Source organism: Candida orthopsilosis, assembly GCF_000315875.1.
Source record: "Candida orthopsilosis Co 90-125, chromosome 2 draft sequence".
NCBI classification, from domain to species: domain Eukaryota; kingdom Fungi; phylum Ascomycota; class Pichiomycetes; order Serinales; family Debaryomycetaceae; genus Lodderomyces; species Lodderomyces orthopsilosis.
In genome coordinates, this window is record NC_018295.1 from 1,708,525 (window position 1) to 1,727,782 (window position 19,258).

Below are 19,258 nucleotides of genomic sequence, written 5' to 3' on the forward strand. Positions count from 1 at the left end.
AAAGGAAAAGAAGGAAAAGAAATAATCGTAAATTTCAGTTTGGGGGGAGGGAAACTTGATGATTTTTAAATCAAAAGAGAGAATTAGTTGTGGCTGTAGAAAAATTGTTAGGTCATTGTTTCAATGGGTAGGAGCTCTTACTTGGCGCACGTGTAGTTAGATGTTTACATTGAGGAAAGTGTTATCATTCTGTCATCTTTTGTGTTTGATACGCCTAGAGAAGAAGGAGGAAGGCACACAAAACAAATCCATCGAAGAGAAGATAGGCTGGACCAGAATTTATGTGTAAATTTCAGAACACTCTACCTCTCGCTTACATAGTATGTACTGTACATAAGATATTGAATGTCATTGAATGTCGCAAAATTGTGTCTTTTCTCTTTTTTTCAAAAAAAATGACACTTCCATCTACTTCATAACACAAAAATAGTAGAATTGCAAAATATAAACAAAGAAGAAGAGTGTCTTCACATGTGGTGTAAATATGTCTTTTGTTCAATACAAAAGAAAATTTATACTCTCATGTTACCAATAAAAGAATTCATACTGGTTTTGTTATTCTCCTATTTCTCCTCTTTTCACATTTCTCCTATCCTTTCCGATGTAAAGAAGAGTCATTACACAATTTTGTTTGCTCTCTCTCTCTTGTAGTGTCGTTTGTTTTAACGCCGAGATAAGTACTCTCTCTTTCTTTTGTTACATTTCTCTCGTCAATACTGCCTCCTTCTCTTTCGCCATTCTCGCGCTCCCGCTCTCTCCCCTTCTCTTCCTCTCCTTTGTTAACACATCATACAATACACAATACAAAAAATTTTAAATTAACGCTTAAAACCATCAACTTATTTTCCTTCTCCCTCCTCCCCCCAATATATAGTCGATACAATTCCCACACAATCAAAATTTCCCTTTTTTATAAAACTTCTTTTTTTCCTCCTAACAAAGTTTTTTGTTTTAACTTCCCTTATAACAAATACATATATACAATAATTATCAACAATGTCTGGTAGAGGAAAAGGAGGAAAAGGTTTAGGAAAAGGTGGTGCTAAGAGACACAGAAAGATCTTGAGAGATAACATTCAAGGTATTACTAAACCAGCTATTAGAAGATTGGCAAGAAGAGGTGGTGTTAAACGTATTTCTGCTTTGATTTATGAAGAAGTTAGAATTGTTTTGAAACAATTTTTGGAAAATGTTATCAGAGATGCTGTTACTTATACTGAACACGCAAAGAGAAAGACTGTTACTTCATTGGATGTTGTTTATGCTTTGAAGAGACAAGGTAGAACCTTGTACGGTTTCGGAGGTTAAATAAAGGTGCTATATTTTTATCTTTTATTCAGTTCGGCTTTTTGGGTTCTTTTTACTTGATATTTAATCTTTGAATTGATTAATTATGTATAGTAGTGTTTTTAGTAATGTTGAAGAGAATATTCATCTATTATTAATATTATTGACTGTTTTTGTAGTGGCGTACTTGATGGTTTAATTTTTGGTGATAATTGTGACAACTGCGCGGGAACGGAAAAAGAGACAAAGAAGCAATTTTTGTCGAACGAATCTAATATGTAAATACAAAGACACTCTCAAAAGAGTTATGAGAATACTGATATACCGACTATAAATCCATTAATATATAGCTGGTCGGACTAGGGAATATATTTGGCCCAAAATAAATAGCTATTTCTTCTCTTGCTGACTTACCACCCACCAATTGTAAACTCATTCTGGCTTTATCTGTGCTTCCTTCTCTTTTCACTTTAGCCTATTGACCTTCTGCTTCTTTATTACTCTCTCCTTCCCCTTTTTCCTTCTCCTTCTCATCCTCCTTCTCCTTCTCCTTCTTTTTTTCCTCGTCAGCTTTAGCATCAGCCAATCTTATTCTATCACCAATTTCACCCGAATCAACCACTTTCAAATCAACGTCTTCACTTAGTATTCCCTTTTCTTGAGCTACTTCAACCAACTTCTTCAACTCGTCAGTGGAAAACTGACCATCAAGCGGGATTTTACCTTGGGGCACTTCCATTCCATCATGATCAACTTCCACATCACCCTCGGCCTCTTCTTCTTGTTCTGATTCAGTTTCTGGTTCAAAATCCAGTACTTCCTTATGTGCTATCTCTGAATGGGTGGTATATTGTGACCTTTCGATATCTTCTTTAGCTCTTTCTTGTTGTTGATGAATCCTTACCTCTCGCTCCTCCTCATTTTCATCTCCATCTCCCTCAAGTGCTTCTTCAGGTAATATTGGATGTTTTTCAATAAGTTCCTCGAGTTTTGTGGCTATTGACTCTTCGATAGAGTCACTTCTCTGGTCCTGTTGTGGTGGTTGGGTGTATATCTCTACTTTATCTGTACTCATTGTGCGTAATAATTGTGTCAGTGTGAAAATGAGAACAAGATCTATGGTGTTTTTATCTTAGTGAAGTGTGATATTTTCTAATCCTTATAAAAGCACGTAAGAATGTGAGTCGCAATAAGTAGTTGTACTCAATAAAGGCTGTGTACGCTTTTAATTGCTTTGATGATGAAAGTTTCGAGTTCCTTAACAAAACTTCCCCCCACATACTTAAGAAAACAATCATTTTGTGTTGTTACACCGTTATATAATATCTTTCCTGCATTTAATGACGTAATGAAATCGGAACAAAACTAAGGTCGTGTATACCGAAAAATATACACAGTTCTCAACAAGAAACCAACATTTGCAACAACATGGTAGTCAATCAATATCAACGGTCTGCGTGAACTTAGTAGGTACAAGATGAACACAAGGTAATTTAATTGAGAGATGGGAGTTATCACAACAGATAAATTTTGACAAGATAACATTTCTAAATTTTTATTCAAGTCCTACATCGAACACCAACACTTTCTTCACTTCAGGCATCTCAATCCACTCTCTAAATTTCTTTCTCCTCCTCTTCTTCTTCCTTCTTGGATACTTGTCTAATCCCATTTAAAAAATTCTCAATCCCTTCACCTTTATAATCATATTTCAAACTTTGAGCTAACAAAAGCCCTGCACCTTCATTTGCTCGTAATTGATTAGTCAATTTCTGTTCACTTTGTTGGAAAAATCCACTTCTTACAACATCGAGAATCTTGGCTTTAGTTGGGTTTTGAGCTACTGATGATGGTAAATATTCACCATACATTTGCTTCAATTGATCTAATGAGAGCTTGTCCAAGTGATTGTCGATTGTGGATACATCCAAGACTGAAGATATTGATCCAATTGGTAATCTAAACTGTGGTTGCTGTTGTTGGGATTGATTTGTCGGAGGTTCATTTTGTTGTATGGGTGGTACTGCTGTTTGCGACCCTTGTTGCGATTGCAATTCAGTCTGCACATTCTTCTCTGTTTCATTCTCCTCCTCTTTCATACTACGAGTTCACTAGTTAGCACAATTGTTTCATTAAATCTTGTCTCATTATACAAAAATACTTACTCAACATCCTCATCATCGCCAAGACTTATCAAGGACGATATCAGTTGAATCAATTTGTTATCCTTTTCAGTCAACTTCCCAAGATCATCAACATCCCCAACATCTTGCAACCAATAAAGGTACTTGGCTCCACTACTTAAAAAGGTGAACGCAAATACTCGTCCAGTATTACAAGATTTTATCGTTTTAATTGTTACATCTCCTGGAATTAACAATAACTCATCTTTTTCCACTTGCTGTGTTCCATTGATTTGCAGTGTTTGATCTGGTTTTGGTGTCCATGTGAAATCCAAGAAATCTGGTTCTTCAGAACTTGGTTTGATGGAAATTACACCTTCATAAGGTAATGGTATGCACCGATTCGTATCTTCATTATATTGAACTTTACCCGCGTGGAATTTTAGTGATTTAGATGCCGATGTCATTGTGTTAATTGTATATGAGGGGATATATTGATGTTCCAAGGATATGGGTTGATGCTTTGACCACGGAGCTTGTACTTTTTGGTTGCCACTGAGAAATTTCACGCGGGAGAAGAAAAAAAAATCAAACCAAAAATGTTTTACCCACATACACTACCCAATTTTCAAGTAACAAGGTATATTCAATTGAGAATTCACGAACCAGCTACCTCCTGCTCAATCCAGTTTATCATACAAATGACCTTCCCACCACCAGAGATAACAGATATAGTTCTGGAAATTGCATCAATTCTACGATCCAAAAATCAAACATTGGCTATTTCAGAAGCAGCATGTGGTGGATTAATATCAGCCTATATAGTCTCAGTCCCAGGTGCATCCGATTTCTACATAGGTGGTAAATTATTATATTCATTAAAACAAAGATTGAAACTTTCAGGTTGGTCAGATGAAGAAATTTCCAATTATATGGGACCTAGTGAACAAGTGGCTTTGAAATTGGCAAGAACTGCAAGGTATGAATTAGGATCGACTTATGTACTTTCGGAAACTGGATTTGCTGGACCTTCAACTGATTTACACTTATCTAACAAGCGGAAAGAGGGAACTAGTCTGACCGACGATGCAAAGAAGAGTAATAGTGATGATTATAGTACAGTAGCACCAAATGTAGGTACAGTATTTCTTGGATTTACGGGACCGACGGGTGATTTCTCAACAGAAAAGGAGTTTGGAAACCAAGACAGATCAAAGAATATGACTGATTTTGCCAAATTTGCTTTGGAGTTTTTGTTGGAACAATTGCGAAAGTGAGTGAAGTTTGTGTCTCGGTGATTAACTTCCGACTGTAGTGTGGTGTGTAGTGGACTATAGACGATAATTTGATGGTACTTTGATCACTTCAAAGGTGTAAAAAACATAGTTTAAGTCATTGTGGTATCAATTTGCCGTAGAGTGATTCATATTACCACCAAAAGATGGTATGAACAAATTGCAATGAGGTTAACCATATTTACAATTTTTTGCATCACTTTGTATTTAAATCTATGCTAATAATTTGTGAATAGTGAGGTGTAGATCTAACGTTTCCAAACAGGGGCCACAATTGTTGTCTATGGCATCCCTCTTCTGCAACATAATTCACTAGGCACACTCCAATTGATTGCTTTGAACATATAGAGTGAATGAAGACCCTTTTGGGGTCGTGAGAGTATTGATTGAACTGGTTCTCTTATGCAAAAAGATATAAACCTAAAATTCCGTTTTGCAAAAAATTGGAAACCACCAACTAAGTATACCGTTTGAAAGATCAGATCCTAAAGGTAGTCCCTATGCTACTAGATACACTTCAAAAATTCGTATAAGTTAGATAATGAGTATAGTTGTTCATAATCACATGACCCAATCACGTGTATGTCTGACGCGGTTCCATTTTTTGTTTTATATGTGAATTTTCAACAAAGAAAGGAGAAGCACAGATCAAAGAAATAAGAAAGTAGTAAAGAAAAAAGTGAGGAAAAAAAAAGGACAACACGAATTGAAATCCTTTCTGATTTTGAATCACTGTTGAAGATTTACGACAAATCGAATCACTTCCCATCATCAATAGACTTCATTTTTAGTTTAGAGATAACAGATATATTATACTGCAATTATAAGGAGGTATTTCCATAGTGAGATTGTCAATTATTTGTCTACAAAACAGAAGTAAAAAAAACGACAACAAATCAAATCAATCACCAAATCGTCAACAACACGATATATTCCCCTACTTTATAAATTTTTACACACAACATGACTTCAGGTACGTAAAAAATACTAATTCATAGATCCTATAGAAGCAATTATACTAACGTTTATTTTCTCAGTAGTGGATCACCTGCACGCACCACTTAGTTCCACGTCTCAAAATATCAAAATAATTAAAAGGGTATTGAATGGGTATGTTGGTTTTGCCAACTTGCCTAAACAATGGCATAGAAGATCTCTTAGGAGAGGCTTTGCTTTAAACATTATGGCTGTCGGTGAAGCTGGATTAGGTAAGGCAACATTGATTAACACTTTGTTCAATCGTGATATTATGGGTAAGAGTAGTGGTAATAAATTAAATGACTTTGATGAGGATCAAGATGAAGATTTTGCCGATGCTGAAGTTGAACCACTGGAAAAAGAAGCAGACACAGGAGTTAGAATCAAGAGTACAGAAGCAGAAATTGAAGAAGATGGAGTCAAGTTAAAAGTTAGTGTTATTACTGCACCAGGATTTGGTGAAGCTTTGAACAACATTGACTCATGGAAACCAATTGTTGATGAGATAAATAATAGATTTGATTCGTACTTGGAGGCAGAGTCACGTATTAATAGATCAACAATTGTTGACAATAGAGTACATGCCTTTTTGTACTTTATTGAACCAACCGGTCATTCATTAAGAAGTTTGGATATTGCATTAATGAAACAAGTCCATGAAAAAGTCAACTTGATTCCAATAATCTCCAAGTCTGATACTTTAACTGACGAAGAGGTTCATGAATTCAAACATGCAATCTTGGCTGATATAGAACATCATGGCATTAAGATTTTCACTCCTAGTGTATCGGAAAATGATGATGAAGAAGTTATTGCCAATACCACTCAATTGCTCAAAACTTTCCCATTTGCAGTTATAGGATCAATGAATGAAGTTCAAACTGGCGATGGTAGATTAGTTAGAGGAAGAAGATATCCATGGGGTGTTATTGAAGTTGATAATGAAGATCACAATGATTTTGTTAAATTGCGTGAATTATTGGTGAGAAATTTCTTGGAAGAATTAAAAGAAACTACATCAAATGTATTGTATGAACATTATCGTACTGAGAAATTGAGGAAGATGGGTATTGAGCAAGATAATTCGGTTTTCAAAGAATTTGATCCTGCAACTAAACAAGAAGAAGAAAGAGCTCTACATGAAGCTAAATTAGCCAAAATGGAACAAGAAATGAAGGCTGTTTTCCAACAGAAAGTTAGTGAAAAGGAAAAGAAATTACAAAGATCAGAAGCTGATTTATTTGCTAGACATAAGGAAATGAAGGATAAATTGACTAAACAAATTAAATTATTGGAAGATAAAAAAGTACAATTGGAGAAACAGAAGTTGTTGCCACAAGAACCATCACCACAGCCAGCACCACAAAAGAGTCGTAAAGGATTCTTACGTTAAGGAGTAGAGCTGAATAATTAGCAGAAAAGTGAGGGAGAGTAACCAATATAAGTTATAATTGAGCTTGTGGGTTACATCCGTTATTCAGTTCTAAAGGTGTATCCCATTTCCACTTTGTTCTGAAGAATATAAAATATGTATAGGGATATATAGTAGATGTGAGTGTATATTAGTCAATGTTGTTTTGAATGATAGTTTTTCCATTAAAGAGTTTAATTGATTAATGACTTTTTTTGTTATGATGAGATATGGAGGAGTAGAGAAGTAAGATTATGGCAACAATAGTTGATTGTGTGACTCTTAATAGTGAGTACTGCTTAATATAAGAGCGGAGGGTATATATACATGGAGACGGTTTGGTTTAAAACCTTTTGGGTTATCATCCGTGGTTCGAGGAGTGAAGATTGAATAAACCGAGCTATAAATAAATAGGTAATGATAAATGTCGTATGACGTAAAACATCAAAAATGTCACAAGAAAGACAAAACAATAAGAATTGTTAATTTCTTGTGGTTTGCTCATTCAATTTTAAATTTTTTTTAATTCTTCGATTGCGCCCTTCAGAAAATAGGATTTGGAATCATCAAATTCATCAATTCATTTTCAATCAATTGATCCTTCTTTCTTCTTCCACAGATATCAGTTGATTAGAAATAGCATATATTCAATCAATCAACAGTAATTTTTTGAAAAGAGTTAGGGAAACATATACAGTTTAAATTTGAACCACTAAGTATCAACCACCACAGTTACAATGCCATCAGCAACAACTAAAAACTCCACTCCTTCGGCAAATTCTACCTCAAAGGGTAAAGTGGACACTGAAAAATTATTGGGATTAGTATACACATTACAATTTGCTTGGTTTGTTGGTAATGTTCTCACCGTCATCGGTTTCATTGGAAGTACTTTGACTTTCCTCAGAATCTTACCATCTTTATACAAATTAGACTACTTGATTACATTATTAGGGGTGTTGATTTCGTTTGGTATTTTAGTTTTCCAATTGGTTCAAAAGAATGGACTTAGATTTGGTATTTTGATTAGAGATGATAATACTCATTATATCTTATTAGGTGGATTCTTATTATTCCTTAGACCTTATGTTTGGTTGACTTTAGTTCCATTTGCTATATTTTCAACATTCCATGTTTTGGCTTATGTTAATGGATATATTTTACCATTAGTTGGATTAGACAAGAGTAATTTATCAACCACAATTACCAATTTTGTTAGTCAAAACAATGCTAAATCAATTGAAGCTGCTAGTGGTATTGAATTGGTAACTTATGTTTGGTTACTTTTGAGAATGATTACTTTTAGAAAAAGATCGTTGAGTCCAGTATTGGTTTACACTGTCTTTTTGAAGAAGAGATATGAAGTTAGTGCTTTTACTAGGAGTTATGTTAAAGCAGTGGCTGATGCTGGTGATAAGATTGTTAATGATGTAAATCATCCAGTATTGCATGATTTTTGGGCCAAGATTAGAAATGTGTTTGGAATTGTTGATAAGTATAAATTGGTTAATGATTACACTCAACAGGAAGAAAAGACAAAATAGATGCCCATGAGGAAAGATGCATTGTCTAGAGGCAGAGGTAAGTATAGGCAATGGGGTTTCATGGTAGACAAAGGAAGAACAGATTGTATACTTTTTTGTCATTATTTTTATACAGTTTCAGCCAAAAGCTAGAGTAATAAATTTCTTGCTTAGAATGTGGAGAGTGTGTAGATGAGTACTCTATTAGTGGTGTGGTTGTCTCGGGGTTAGAAGATACGGATCTTTTCTCTATATGTTTTAATAACTGTGGTTTAAATGGCACTAAAAAAAAAACTCGCAGCACCAGATCTAGATCGAAAAGGCAGTAGCCTCTAAGCTCCTACCACACGCACAATGCGACCGAATACACCACTAAACAAACTACCGTTCTATGTAACTATACTATTAGGTGGTTTGATAATCCTACTTACATTGAAATCATACACCTCGAAGCTAAATGGTCCCGATGTACCGAGTTGTCGAGTAGTTTGGATGTATCCATCCTATATAAAAATCAATTCATTTGACCAACTGCATACTAAATACGCTTCAAAATACTCAATATACTTATATAGAGAACAGGGTAGGGATAAGCTACCTCCAGAGGGCAGTGGAGATGACGTTGCTGGCATGGAATTGGAAGGAGTACCAGTTTTATTCATACCTGGAAATGCCGGGAATCATCGACAAGCAAGATCCATCGCAGCAAGAACATCGGAGCTTTGTGATGATTTGAAAAATGTAAACAAGTGCAAGACTAAGCTTGATTTTTTCACTATCGATTTCAATGAAGATTTTACGGCATTTCATGGTCGAACTATACTAGATCAAGCTGAATATGCTAATGAAGCAGTGAAATTTATATTGGATTTATATTCCACTAGACCCACCCCACCGAAATCAGTTATTGTTATTGGTCATTCAATGGGTGGTATAGTGGCAAGAATAATGATGACGTTAGCTGATTATCTTCCTAATTCAATTAAAGATATCGTGACGTTAAGTTCACCTCATTCTACATCACCATTGACTTTTGATGGTGATTTATCAACCATTTATTCGGCGGTGGATAAGTTTTGGTATTGCGGATTCACCAACTGTTCAATCACCAGCACCACCTCTAAGTTGAATCTATTATCGAGTATGGCTCATGATCGATTACACAATGTAGCTTTGATTTCCATTACTGGTGGTGCTTTGGATTCAACTTTACCAGCAGACTATACAACTTTGGGGTATCTTGTTCCTAAAACTAATGGATTCACTGCATTCACCACAGGGATACCTCAAGTTTGGACACCTATTGATCATTTAGCTGTAGTTTGGTGTCAGCAATTGCGAACAAGAATTGCATTAGCTCTACTTGAATTGACTAGTTTACGTGACACAGCTACCCTTGGAGATCGGATGAGAGTTTATGAACGTTATTTTCTAACAGGATTTGAAGATTATGCAGTGGAGGATAAACGTGCACCTGTTGTTTTTAAAAAAGATGTATTTGGAAAGGAGAAGGGAGAGAAAAAGATGGTGGTTACAGTTGAAGAGGATGTGTTATATACGGGGAAGCTACTTAGATCGCTCAATGTGTTTAACTTGGACAAGGATAAAGACTATCAATTTACTTTGGTTTCGAGGGTCCCATTACAAAGCATCATATCGGACAACAAGGAAGCCCAACTAGGAGTAGGGTTGTTTAATGAAGGAGGAGATGACAGTATACTAGACTTGTCTTCATTACAAGCAACAATACCCAATTTTAGCAAAGATGTGACGGATGTATCTGATTCTTCATATGATGGACCTGAACTGCCAATGTACAATTTAGTATTGAACTCAACCATATTGAAACGATATTCCAATATTGTAATTACCAAGCCAAAAGATGAACAACCAGAGTTTTATTGTCAATTATCAACCAAACCTACAAATTACACAATGAGTAATAATGGAGGTGTTCTCTCATGGTTTAAATTTTTCACAGTCGGCCAATCAATCAGCTTACCTGCTACTCGTCCAATAGTATCAAACTTGAAAATACCACAGGCATGGAGTAGTTTATATGTTTATAAATTGAAATTCACAGGTAAAGGACATAGTCAACTTGAAGGAGAATATTTCAATACACTTATTAGACAATGGACAGAAGATCCATTTGAAAGTAAATGGTATATCAATATCAACAGGAATAGAGATGAGGGTCTACAATTAACAATGCATGGAATTGCTCCTTATGTTCCATACAAAATTCAATCAGATTACGGATTAAATCTACAAATATGGTCAGGAAACAAAGATACAAAACCATTGGATATCAATGTATCGATTGATATTGTAGCTAGTTTGAAATTATTGATTTTAAGATATAGAATTACCATTGTGGGGATTAATATTGCTATCATTTGTATGGTGTTGATGTTACAATTAAGTTGGTTCGGTTTTAATGGCGTATACCCATCATTTGATCTGACATTGAGGTATTTGAATGTGAATTACTGGTGGGTTATAATGGGGGTGTTAATCATACTCAATTATATAATTAATATCCCATTGGTTAACAAGTTATTACATTACATTGATCCTGTGGTTTTAACTGATTATAACAAGTTTGTCATAAATGAAGAAGAATCAGGATTCAAGTCAAATGAATTGTATTTGGGATTAAGTCAGGGCTTAACTATAATTGGGGTACTTTTGTACTTGTGCTGTAATTTCATCATTTGGATAACTTATGCTGCATTGATGCTATTGGGAACCATATTAAACTATGTTGTGGTGAAGTTATACCCCATTAGATTAAAGATTAGATCTAAAGGAGTTAAGTCAGTGTTGATTAAATTGCAAATGTATTTGATGGTGTGTGTTTTATTGTTAATCCCATGGTATTTACCTTATCAAATTGTTTATTTGATTTGTTGTATTTATCAAGCGACTAATGCGTTGAAGAACTGGCCAAGCGGAACTAAATCAATAGAGGTGAGCGGTGAAGAGGAAGAAGAAAAGCCCAAGGCGGAGACAGTATTCAATTATCAAGTGTCTTGGCTAATATTGATGTTATGGATATTACCTATAAATGTGCCCATATTAATTGTTTTTATTCATAATTTACAAATCAATTGGACTACTCCATTTAGTAGTCATCATAACTTATTATCAATATTGCCAATACTATTGATGACATACTATAATAGTAATATCGTGAAAGAGAAAAGAAGCAAGAAAAAGATTGGTGGTGGTGAATTCCCCCAATTGAGTGGAAATACGATTAAGTTAATTCAACTAATATTGGGATATATCATTTATTATTCATTATGCTATGGAAGTAGACATACATTCTATCTCCATCATTTGTTTAACTTGTTGTGTTGTTTGATTTGGATAGTGTTTTACTCCAACGAGAGTACAATAGGAGAAGAAGGTACAGGTGATAAGGAAGGTGGGCTAGAATTGAAACTAAGCTGACTCTATAAAGAGAAGAAGGTACGGGTGATAAGGAAGGTGGTGTAGGTAAAGTTGACTACGTTGAAGGAAATTGAATGGAGTACAAATCCAACAAGAATAAAGGGACATATGGATGAAGTTAAGTTGAATATAGTAACAAATATGTGTAAATAAACCATAATAAATTGTGAACAAGACACTATACTAGGATTATGGAGATTATCAAGAAGTGTAAGAGTAGATACTGCAAACTACTATACAGTTGAGTTGGGTTAATAAAGCTAATAGAAAACCTAATATTAATAATATACATATATAAGATTAAACTAAATAAGATGACCAAATCATTTAGATTAATTCCAATAAGACAGCAAAACAAAAACTAGAAGTGAATAAAGTAGGAGTTAAAAACAATATTAGTTATAAAGCTCCCTAGTTTGAAGCTGATGAGTATTTGGTAACAGCTCTGGTACCTTCAGAAACAGCATGTTTAGCTAATTCACCTGGCAAGATCAATCTAACAGCAGTTTGAATTTCTCTAGCAGAAATAGTTGATTTCTTATTGTAGGCAGCCAATTTAGAAGCTTCAGAAGCAATTCTTTCGAAAATGTCATTAACAAATGAGTTCATAATTGACATGGCTTTTTGGGAAATACCAGTGTCTGGATGAGTTTGTTTTAAAACTTTGTAAATATATGATGAATAAGTCTCCTTTCTAGCTTTAGTTCTCTTTTTTCCACCTTCGGCTGATGAAGAGGTCTTTTTAGCGGCTGGTTTCTTTTTAGCTGGAGCTTTTGAAGCTGGTTTCTTTTCTGCTTTTGGTGCCATTGTTAATTGATTTGAATGTAATAAAGTTGTACTGATAATATAAAAAGGAAAAAGAAGTTGTGAGTATTTTTTGGAATTGAAAAGTGGAATTGAAGGAATATTTATGTAGAACCTTAAAGACTGAGAAAAAAAATATAAGCACACCAACTATACAAGTCACAACAAACAAACAAACACTACTAAACTTAGTAATAGAGATAATAGTACTTGTGTAATATGCTGTTACTCACATACAATACACATGTTTTGTGTATGTGTCTGTATGCTTTATTTGCCTTTCGTGTACAGAAGAACTTCTCTCTCTCCAGGAGAACGATCGCGAGTCAAACTGAGGAGAGAGACAGTGAGATTGGGAGAGTGGCGCGCGCAGTTGAAGAGAAGGTCGTGTTATTTTGTGTAAAAATATTTAGTCGCGCTCTTATCATGAGTAGCAAGTAAGAGTAAATTTGAGTCTGAGGTGCGTAAATATCAGACTCGAGAAAATCTCAAACACAATCAGTGGTAGTATGTTGTACAATAATACTATAGGCGTGGAACACAATGGTAATAATACTAACAATACAAGACAATAAGGGCAACGTGACAAGGGAAGTCGGAGGAGAAGAAGAAGAGAAGATGAAACACAAGAGAAGAAGAAGGAGAAGAGTAGGAGAAGAACAGGAGAAGATAACAAAGGTACACGACTAACTAAACCACACACACACACACACACACACAATTGTTTGGTATTGTACTACTTCCTCTACTTGTATTGGGATGTTACGTATGTGATATTCTCTTTTTCTGTCTGACATTGTCTTTGTTACTACTACTACACACACACTCTCTCGTATTAGATATTCTGTTTGTTGATAATTCAAACACTCCACAGCAAAAGAAAAAAATATAAAAACAAATCAAATTTCCTTAATCTAAATTTCAACTTTTAAACTCTTCTTTTCTTTCTTCTTGTATTATATACAAATTAATTAAAAACTATTATACAAATTAAACAATGTCAGGAGGTAAAGGAAAAGCCGGTTCAAGTGAAAAAGCTTCAACTTCAAGATCAGCCAAGGCTGGATTAACTTTCCCAGTCGGTAGAGTTCACAGATTATTGAGAAAGGGAAACTATGCTCAAAGAATTGGTTCAGGTGCTCCAGTTTACTTGACCTCAGTTTTGGAATATTTAGCTGCTGAAATTTTGGAATTGGCTGGTAACGCTGCTAGAGACAACAAGAAGTCAAGAATCATCCCAAGACATTTACAATTGGCCATCAGAAATGATGAAGAATTGAACAAATTGTTGGGCCATGTTACTATTGCTCAAGGTGGTGTCTTGCCAAACATTCACCAATCTTTGTTGCCAGCTAAGAAGACTAAGGGTGGTGCTTCTCAAGAATTATAAGCTAATTAAGAGCTAAAAGCTGTAATATTTGAAACAGAGTTCATCACACAACAATCTGGGTTAAGGGAGCAAGGTGTTTACTCTGTCCCAAAACCTATGTATTCTTACAAACCAACCTTTTTTTAATTCTTTACTTTGATTTATTGGGGTTTTACCACCTTTAAATTAATTGGGGTAAATTCTGGTGTATATTATAATTATAAGTTACTTTTTACTATTTGATTATCTATTGATTTTGGTTGTAGCAATGGGTTTTGTACACACTATGCTTGTTGGTTCAGTCGGGTTTGATGAAGAAACCGATATTTTGCCATTGTCGGTCGAAAAAATCATCACTATTTCATACGCTCCGTAAGGAACCCGCCAGAAAGGATCCAACCTACAACAATATAATATGGAGAAGTTTTCAAATTGGAGAGATAAAGCAACTGGTATATCACCATTTATGCCAATTCCATTCCCCAGTTCATATCAAAACAAGGGAAACACCAACTACAACACAACCAAATTCAATAAAATCATATACCAGACAGTCCTATTCTTTACAAAATTACCCATTTTCTTGACAAAGTTGCCATTTTTCATCATTGCTTCAATACTATACACCTTAACTGGATTTCACATATTTTTGAGATTTGTATTCACCTTCTTATTTGGATTTGCTTCAATTGAGTATGCCGTTGATGGAATCAAATCTTCACAAGTGGAAAAATTACGAAGCTATAGACCTAAGCGTGGAGATTTGGTGATTGCTAATTACTCTTCTCCTTTGGATGGATACATTATTGCTTCAATAGCTCAGTCTACCAATATCGTTCTTCTTGTGCCTGATAAACTGGGTGATTTGTATCAATATACACCATGGACTTTAATCGATCATTGTATCAACCAAATTCGTGGAACTCCAGTTGAAGATGTATCAAAGTTTAAAGATAAGACAGTGGTGTTGTTCTTGGAAGGTACCACATCAAACAATTCGGCATTGCTACCATTTATCAAGTTGAACCCCAAATATACCTGGGATGAATTTAATAGTGTTAAATCAGTAGTGTTGAAATTGTATCCGGGATATTTCACATTGCCTATCCCTAATTGCTCAAGTTTGTATTATTTTTATCAATTATGTACTGACTTTGGCAAGAAATATGTTAAGGTCAAGATTTATCAATTTGATAACGGTGAAAGTGCTATCGGGAAGTTGGATTTACCTAAGATTAGACGTTCATTTGAATTAAATTCTTTAAATCTGATCAACCAGGATTTGAGTATTGATGCGAAAGCTAGATTTATTGATTATTATTTTACTAATAGTAAATAAATTTATATGGTTATGTTGATAAAGAAGAGTATTTATTAGTGGAGGAGTTTGAGATGAGTGTACATATAGTCATAATTAATAGAAGCTGTACTAACTACCTATTCATTTTCAGATCTTGGTTCCTCTTTTCGCTTCTTTTCTCGTGTTGGACTTCGATCTCTATCTGTTCTATATGATGGTGACTTGTCCCTTGGCTTGTGTGATCGATGTGATCTATGTCTACTACTTCTATGTGACTTGTGTTTCTTTTCCCTTGATTCCTTTTTTGGTTCAGTTATAAATTGCTGCATAGGATCAACAAACTCATCATCTTCTTCATCATTACCTACTTTTTGATCACCTGTCTTCTCAACATTTTGCATTGGATCAATAAAGTCATCGTTTTCATCACCTTTGGACTCATTTTTTTCTTCTGACTTGAACTTGTACTCTATAGCTTTTGGTTCAGATTCTTCACCATTCTCAATCAACTTGACATTCTTCTCTTCCCTTTGGCTGTTTTCTTCCATCTGTCTCCTCACTCCATCATAATCAATCAAGTAATCATCCTCCTTCTCACCTCGTCTTAATTTATAATAACTATGATCAACGTGCAACATTCGATCACCAATCTTAATTCCATTGAAATTATCAATTGCCAATATACAACTTTTAAAATTGGCATATTTTAAAAATGCAAATCCACGATGGCCACCAGTCTCATGATTCTTGACTAGGTTTAAGTGTGTGGGTATACCGTATTGACTGAAGATGATGACCAAGTCATGAGGTTTGATTGAATGGGGGATGTTACTGATGAATATGTAATTTGTATCTCGATATTCGTAATGCCATGATGATTTGTATGATGTTGTGTTTGATGCTAATTCCTTTTGATTTATTTGGTTTATTTGTTTGATCTTGTTCATTGTTTGCAATGTAGAGGGACGGTTGAGTATATCTTTATCAATTGAGGTTTGATTGTGATTTTGAGTTTTGGGTGTGCATATAAGACGAGAGATGAGAGAAGAGTCTCATCTGCCATTTTTTTTTTCACCATCTTCACCCATTTCAATACGAACTTTAACCTACCACTACCAGCATTCATTGAACATGGCCAGGTCTAGGGGTAATTCCAAACTGGTTCCAACACCAAAGAAGGAAGAGCTAGTTTCAAAAAAGAGAAAACAAGATGTTGAAGAAGAAGCAGAGACAAGTTCAGATGAAGAATTTAAAGTTGAAGGATTGATTGATCAAGAAAGTGATGATGAAGAAGAAGAGGAAGAAGAAGAGGAAGAATCAAATTCCGAAGATAGGGATGATAATAACGAAGATGGTGAACCAAATGGAGCATTAGAAGAAGACGAAGAAGAGGAGGAAGTAGACGACGACATCAGTGAAGCAAGTCGATCAGATTTTGATTCTGAGGAAGAACTCAACAAACTTCTTGGAGACGAAGAAGATCCAAGTGATTATAGCTCAGTAGAGTTTTCAGATGAACCACAAGATGATTTATCCGATGTCAATTTGAAAAATTTAACTGTTAAAGATCCATCAGCTCAAGAAATCAAGACCAAATATTCTGATGGTAGATTGAGAATAATTAAACCAGAAATTGAACCTGTCTATGACAGTGACGACAGTGATGCTGAAAACTTCAATACTATTGGTAATATCCCCATTTCAGCCTATGATGAAATGCCTCATATTGGTTACGATATCAATGGTAAGAGAATTATGAGACCTGCTAAAGGGTCTGCATTGGATCAATTATTGGAAAGTATCGATTTACCACAAGGATGGACTGGGTTATTAGATCAAAACACTGGTAGCTCTCTAAAACTTACCGATGAAGAATTGGAATTGATTCGTAAGATTCAACAACAAGAAAACACTGATGAGAACATTAACCCATATGAGCCATTGATTGATTGGTTCACCAAAGATCAAGAAGTGATGCCATTAACAGCAGTGCCTGAACCCAAGAGAAGATTTGTTCCATCAAAACATGAAGCTAAACGAGTAATGAAAATAGTACGCGCCATTCGTGAAGGAAGAATCTTGACACCAGAAAAGGCCAAGGAACAACGTGAAAAAGAAGATGATGAATTAAACTTTGATCTTTGGGCCGATGAGACCGAAGTTCCAGATCATATTATGAATTTGAGAGCACCGAAGTTACCACCACCAACAAACGATGAAAGTTATAATCCACCAGAAGAGTATCTCTTAACTGAAGAAGAACGTGCTCAATGGGAAAATGAAGATTCAATTGATCGTGAACGCAACTTCATTCCTCAGAAATACAAATCCCTTAGACAGGTTCCTGGATATCAAGATAGTGTTCGTGAACGATTTGAACGATCATTGGATTTATACCTTGCTCCAAGATTGCGTAAAAATAAATTGAATATTGATCCTGAAAGTTTGATTCCGGAATTACCATCACCAAAGGATTTACGTCCATTCCCTATACGTTGTTCAACTATATATGAAGGTCACACAGGCAAGATTAGAACTGTTGCTGTCAACCCACAAGGTATTTGGTTAGCTACCGGATCAGACGATGGAAGTGTTAGAATATGGGAAGTATTGACTGGAAGGCAAGTTTTTAAAGCACAGATTATCAACAAGGAACATAATGGTGAAGATCATATTGAAAGTATTGAATGGCATCCTGATTCAGATACTGGTATATTGGCAATTTGTGCTGGTGAAAATATCTATCTTTTGGTACCCCCTATTTTCGGATTTGATATCGAAAATACTGGTAAATTGAGAATTGAAAGTGGTTGGGGTTATGATACATTTGGAAATAAGAAACAAGATATGAAAGTTGGTGTTGAAGGAGATGACGCAGATGCTGACGATGCAGCAACTATTGCTACTAAAAAAGATGTGGCTAAATGGATCAACCCCACAACTACACAACAATCCCAATCAATTGCAGCGATTATTCAATGTCGTAGAACCGTCAAGAAAATCTCATGGCATAGGAAAGGTGATTACTTTGTTACCGTTTCACCCGATAGTAAAAACACTGCTGTTTTAATCCATCAATTGTCAAAACACTTGTCCCAATCACCATTTAAAAAGACCAAGGGGGTTATAATGGATGCAAAATTCCACCCTTTCAAACCACACTTATTCGTTGCATCTCAACGTACCATCAAGATCTACGATTTGTCACAACAAAATTTAATCAAGAAATTAATGCCTGGTGTTCGATTATTATCGACAATTGATATCCACCCCCGTGGTGATAACTTGTTAGCTGGGTCTTACGATAAACGTGTTCTTTGGCATGATTTAGATCTTAGTGCTACTCCATACAAGACTCTTAGATATCATGAGAAAGCCGTACGAACAATCAAATACCACAAGGGTAATTTGCCCCTTTTTGCATCGGCTTCTGACGATGGAAGTATACATGTTTTCCATGGTACTGTATATGACGATTTAATGACGAATCCATTATTGGTTCCATTGAAAAAATTGACGGGTCATAAAGTGATTAATCAAATTGGTATATTGGATATTGCTTGGCATCCAAAAGAAGCTTGGTTGTTTAGTGCTGGTGCTGATGGCACTGCTCGTTTATGGACAACATAAGGAGGAGCTACTCCATCTATAGTGACTTTATATATAGTACAATAACTGTTACAACGTATACAAAATACACAATGTCTAA

The 19,258-nt window shown here is 35.1% G+C and overlaps 12 protein-coding genes across 12 annotated transcripts; 8 read left to right on the top strand and 4 right to left on the bottom strand. All coding sequences in view use genetic code 12, as the record gives it.

Moving 5' to 3' along the window:
* Positions 1-996: 996 nt before the first annotated feature.
* Positions 997-1,308, top strand: CORT_0B08220 (Hhf1 histone H4; the record flags this gene model as incomplete). The annotated part of the gene is made up of 1 exon (XM_003867915.1): positions 997-1,308. One exon carries the CDS (start codon positions 997-999, stop codon positions 1,306-1,308), a length of 312 nt encoding a protein of 103 aa, XP_003867963.1.
* Positions 1,309-1,762: 454 nt separating this feature from the next.
* CORT_0B08230 (hypothetical protein) lies at positions 1,763-2,362 on the bottom strand (the record flags this gene model as incomplete). Its single annotated transcript, XM_003867916.1, has 1 exon — positions 1,763-2,362. The coding sequence occupies one exon, from the start codon at positions 2,360-2,362 to the stop codon at positions 1,763-1,765; it is 600 nt and encodes a 199-aa protein (XP_003867964.1).
* Positions 2,363-2,903: 541 nt separating this feature from the next.
* On the bottom strand, positions 2,904-3,877 carry CORT_0B08240 (hypothetical protein; the record flags this gene model as incomplete). Its single annotated transcript, XM_003867917.1, has 2 exons — positions 2,904-3,387; positions 3,453-3,877. The coding sequence occupies 2 exons, from the start codon at positions 3,875-3,877 to the stop codon at positions 2,904-2,906; spliced, it is 909 nt and encodes a 302-aa protein (XP_003867965.1).
* A 132-nt stretch (positions 3,878-4,009) lies between these two features.
* Positions 4,010-4,687, top strand: CORT_0B08250 (hypothetical protein; the record flags this gene model as incomplete). Its single annotated transcript, XM_003867918.1, has 1 exon — positions 4,010-4,687. The coding sequence occupies one exon, from the start codon at positions 4,010-4,012 to the stop codon at positions 4,685-4,687; it is 678 nt and encodes a 225-aa protein (XP_003867966.1).
* A 981-nt stretch (positions 4,688-5,668) lies between these two features.
* Positions 5,669-7,076, top strand: CORT_0B08260 (Cdc3 septin; the record flags this gene model as incomplete). Its single annotated transcript, XM_003867919.1, has 2 exons — positions 5,669-5,678; positions 5,743-7,076. 2 exons carry the CDS (start codon positions 5,669-5,671, stop codon positions 7,074-7,076), a joined length of 1,344 nt encoding a protein of 447 aa, XP_003867967.1.
* Positions 7,077-7,831: 755 nt separating this feature from the next.
* Positions 7,832-8,638, top strand: CORT_0B08270 (hypothetical protein; the record flags this gene model as incomplete). The annotated part of the gene is made up of 1 exon (XM_003867920.1): positions 7,832-8,638. The coding sequence occupies one exon, from the start codon at positions 7,832-7,834 to the stop codon at positions 8,636-8,638; it is 807 nt and encodes a 268-aa protein (XP_003867968.1).
* Positions 8,639-8,971: 333 nt separating this feature from the next.
* On the top strand, positions 8,972-12,076 carry CORT_0B08280 (hypothetical protein; the record flags this gene model as incomplete). The annotated part of the gene is made up of 1 exon (XM_003867921.1): positions 8,972-12,076. The coding sequence occupies one exon, from the start codon at positions 8,972-8,974 to the stop codon at positions 12,074-12,076; it is 3,105 nt and encodes a 1,034-aa protein (XP_003867969.1).
* A 411-nt stretch (positions 12,077-12,487) lies between these two features.
* CORT_0B08290 (histone H2B) lies at positions 12,488-12,883 on the bottom strand (the record flags this gene model as incomplete). The annotated part of the gene is made up of 1 exon (XM_003867922.1): positions 12,488-12,883. One exon carries the CDS (start codon positions 12,881-12,883, stop codon positions 12,488-12,490), a length of 396 nt encoding a protein of 131 aa, XP_003867970.1.
* A 994-nt stretch (positions 12,884-13,877) lies between these two features.
* Positions 13,878-14,270, top strand: CORT_0B08300 (Hta2 histone H2A; the record flags this gene model as incomplete). The annotated part of the gene is made up of 1 exon (XM_003867923.1): positions 13,878-14,270. The coding sequence occupies one exon, from the start codon at positions 13,878-13,880 to the stop codon at positions 14,268-14,270; it is 393 nt and encodes a 130-aa protein (XP_003867971.1).
* Positions 14,271-14,664: 394 nt separating this feature from the next.
* On the top strand, positions 14,665-15,588 carry CORT_0B08310 (Vps66 protein; the record flags this gene model as incomplete). The annotated part of the gene is made up of 1 exon (XM_003867924.1): positions 14,665-15,588. One exon carries the CDS (start codon positions 14,665-14,667, stop codon positions 15,586-15,588), a length of 924 nt encoding a protein of 307 aa, XP_003867972.1.
* Positions 15,589-15,686: 98 nt separating this feature from the next.
* On the bottom strand, positions 15,687-16,496 carry CORT_0B08320 (U2 snRNP protein; the record flags this gene model as incomplete). The annotated part of the gene is made up of 1 exon (XM_003867925.1): positions 15,687-16,496. The coding sequence occupies one exon, from the start codon at positions 16,494-16,496 to the stop codon at positions 15,687-15,689; it is 810 nt and encodes a 269-aa protein (XP_003867973.1).
* A 91-nt stretch (positions 16,497-16,587) lies between these two features.
* On the top strand, positions 16,588-19,179 carry CORT_0B08330 (Erb1 protein; the record flags this gene model as incomplete). Its single annotated transcript, XM_003867926.1, has 1 exon — positions 16,588-19,179. The coding sequence occupies one exon, from the start codon at positions 16,588-16,590 to the stop codon at positions 19,177-19,179; it is 2,592 nt and encodes an 863-aa protein (XP_003867974.1).
* Between the last annotated feature and the right edge of the window lie 79 nt (positions 19,180-19,258).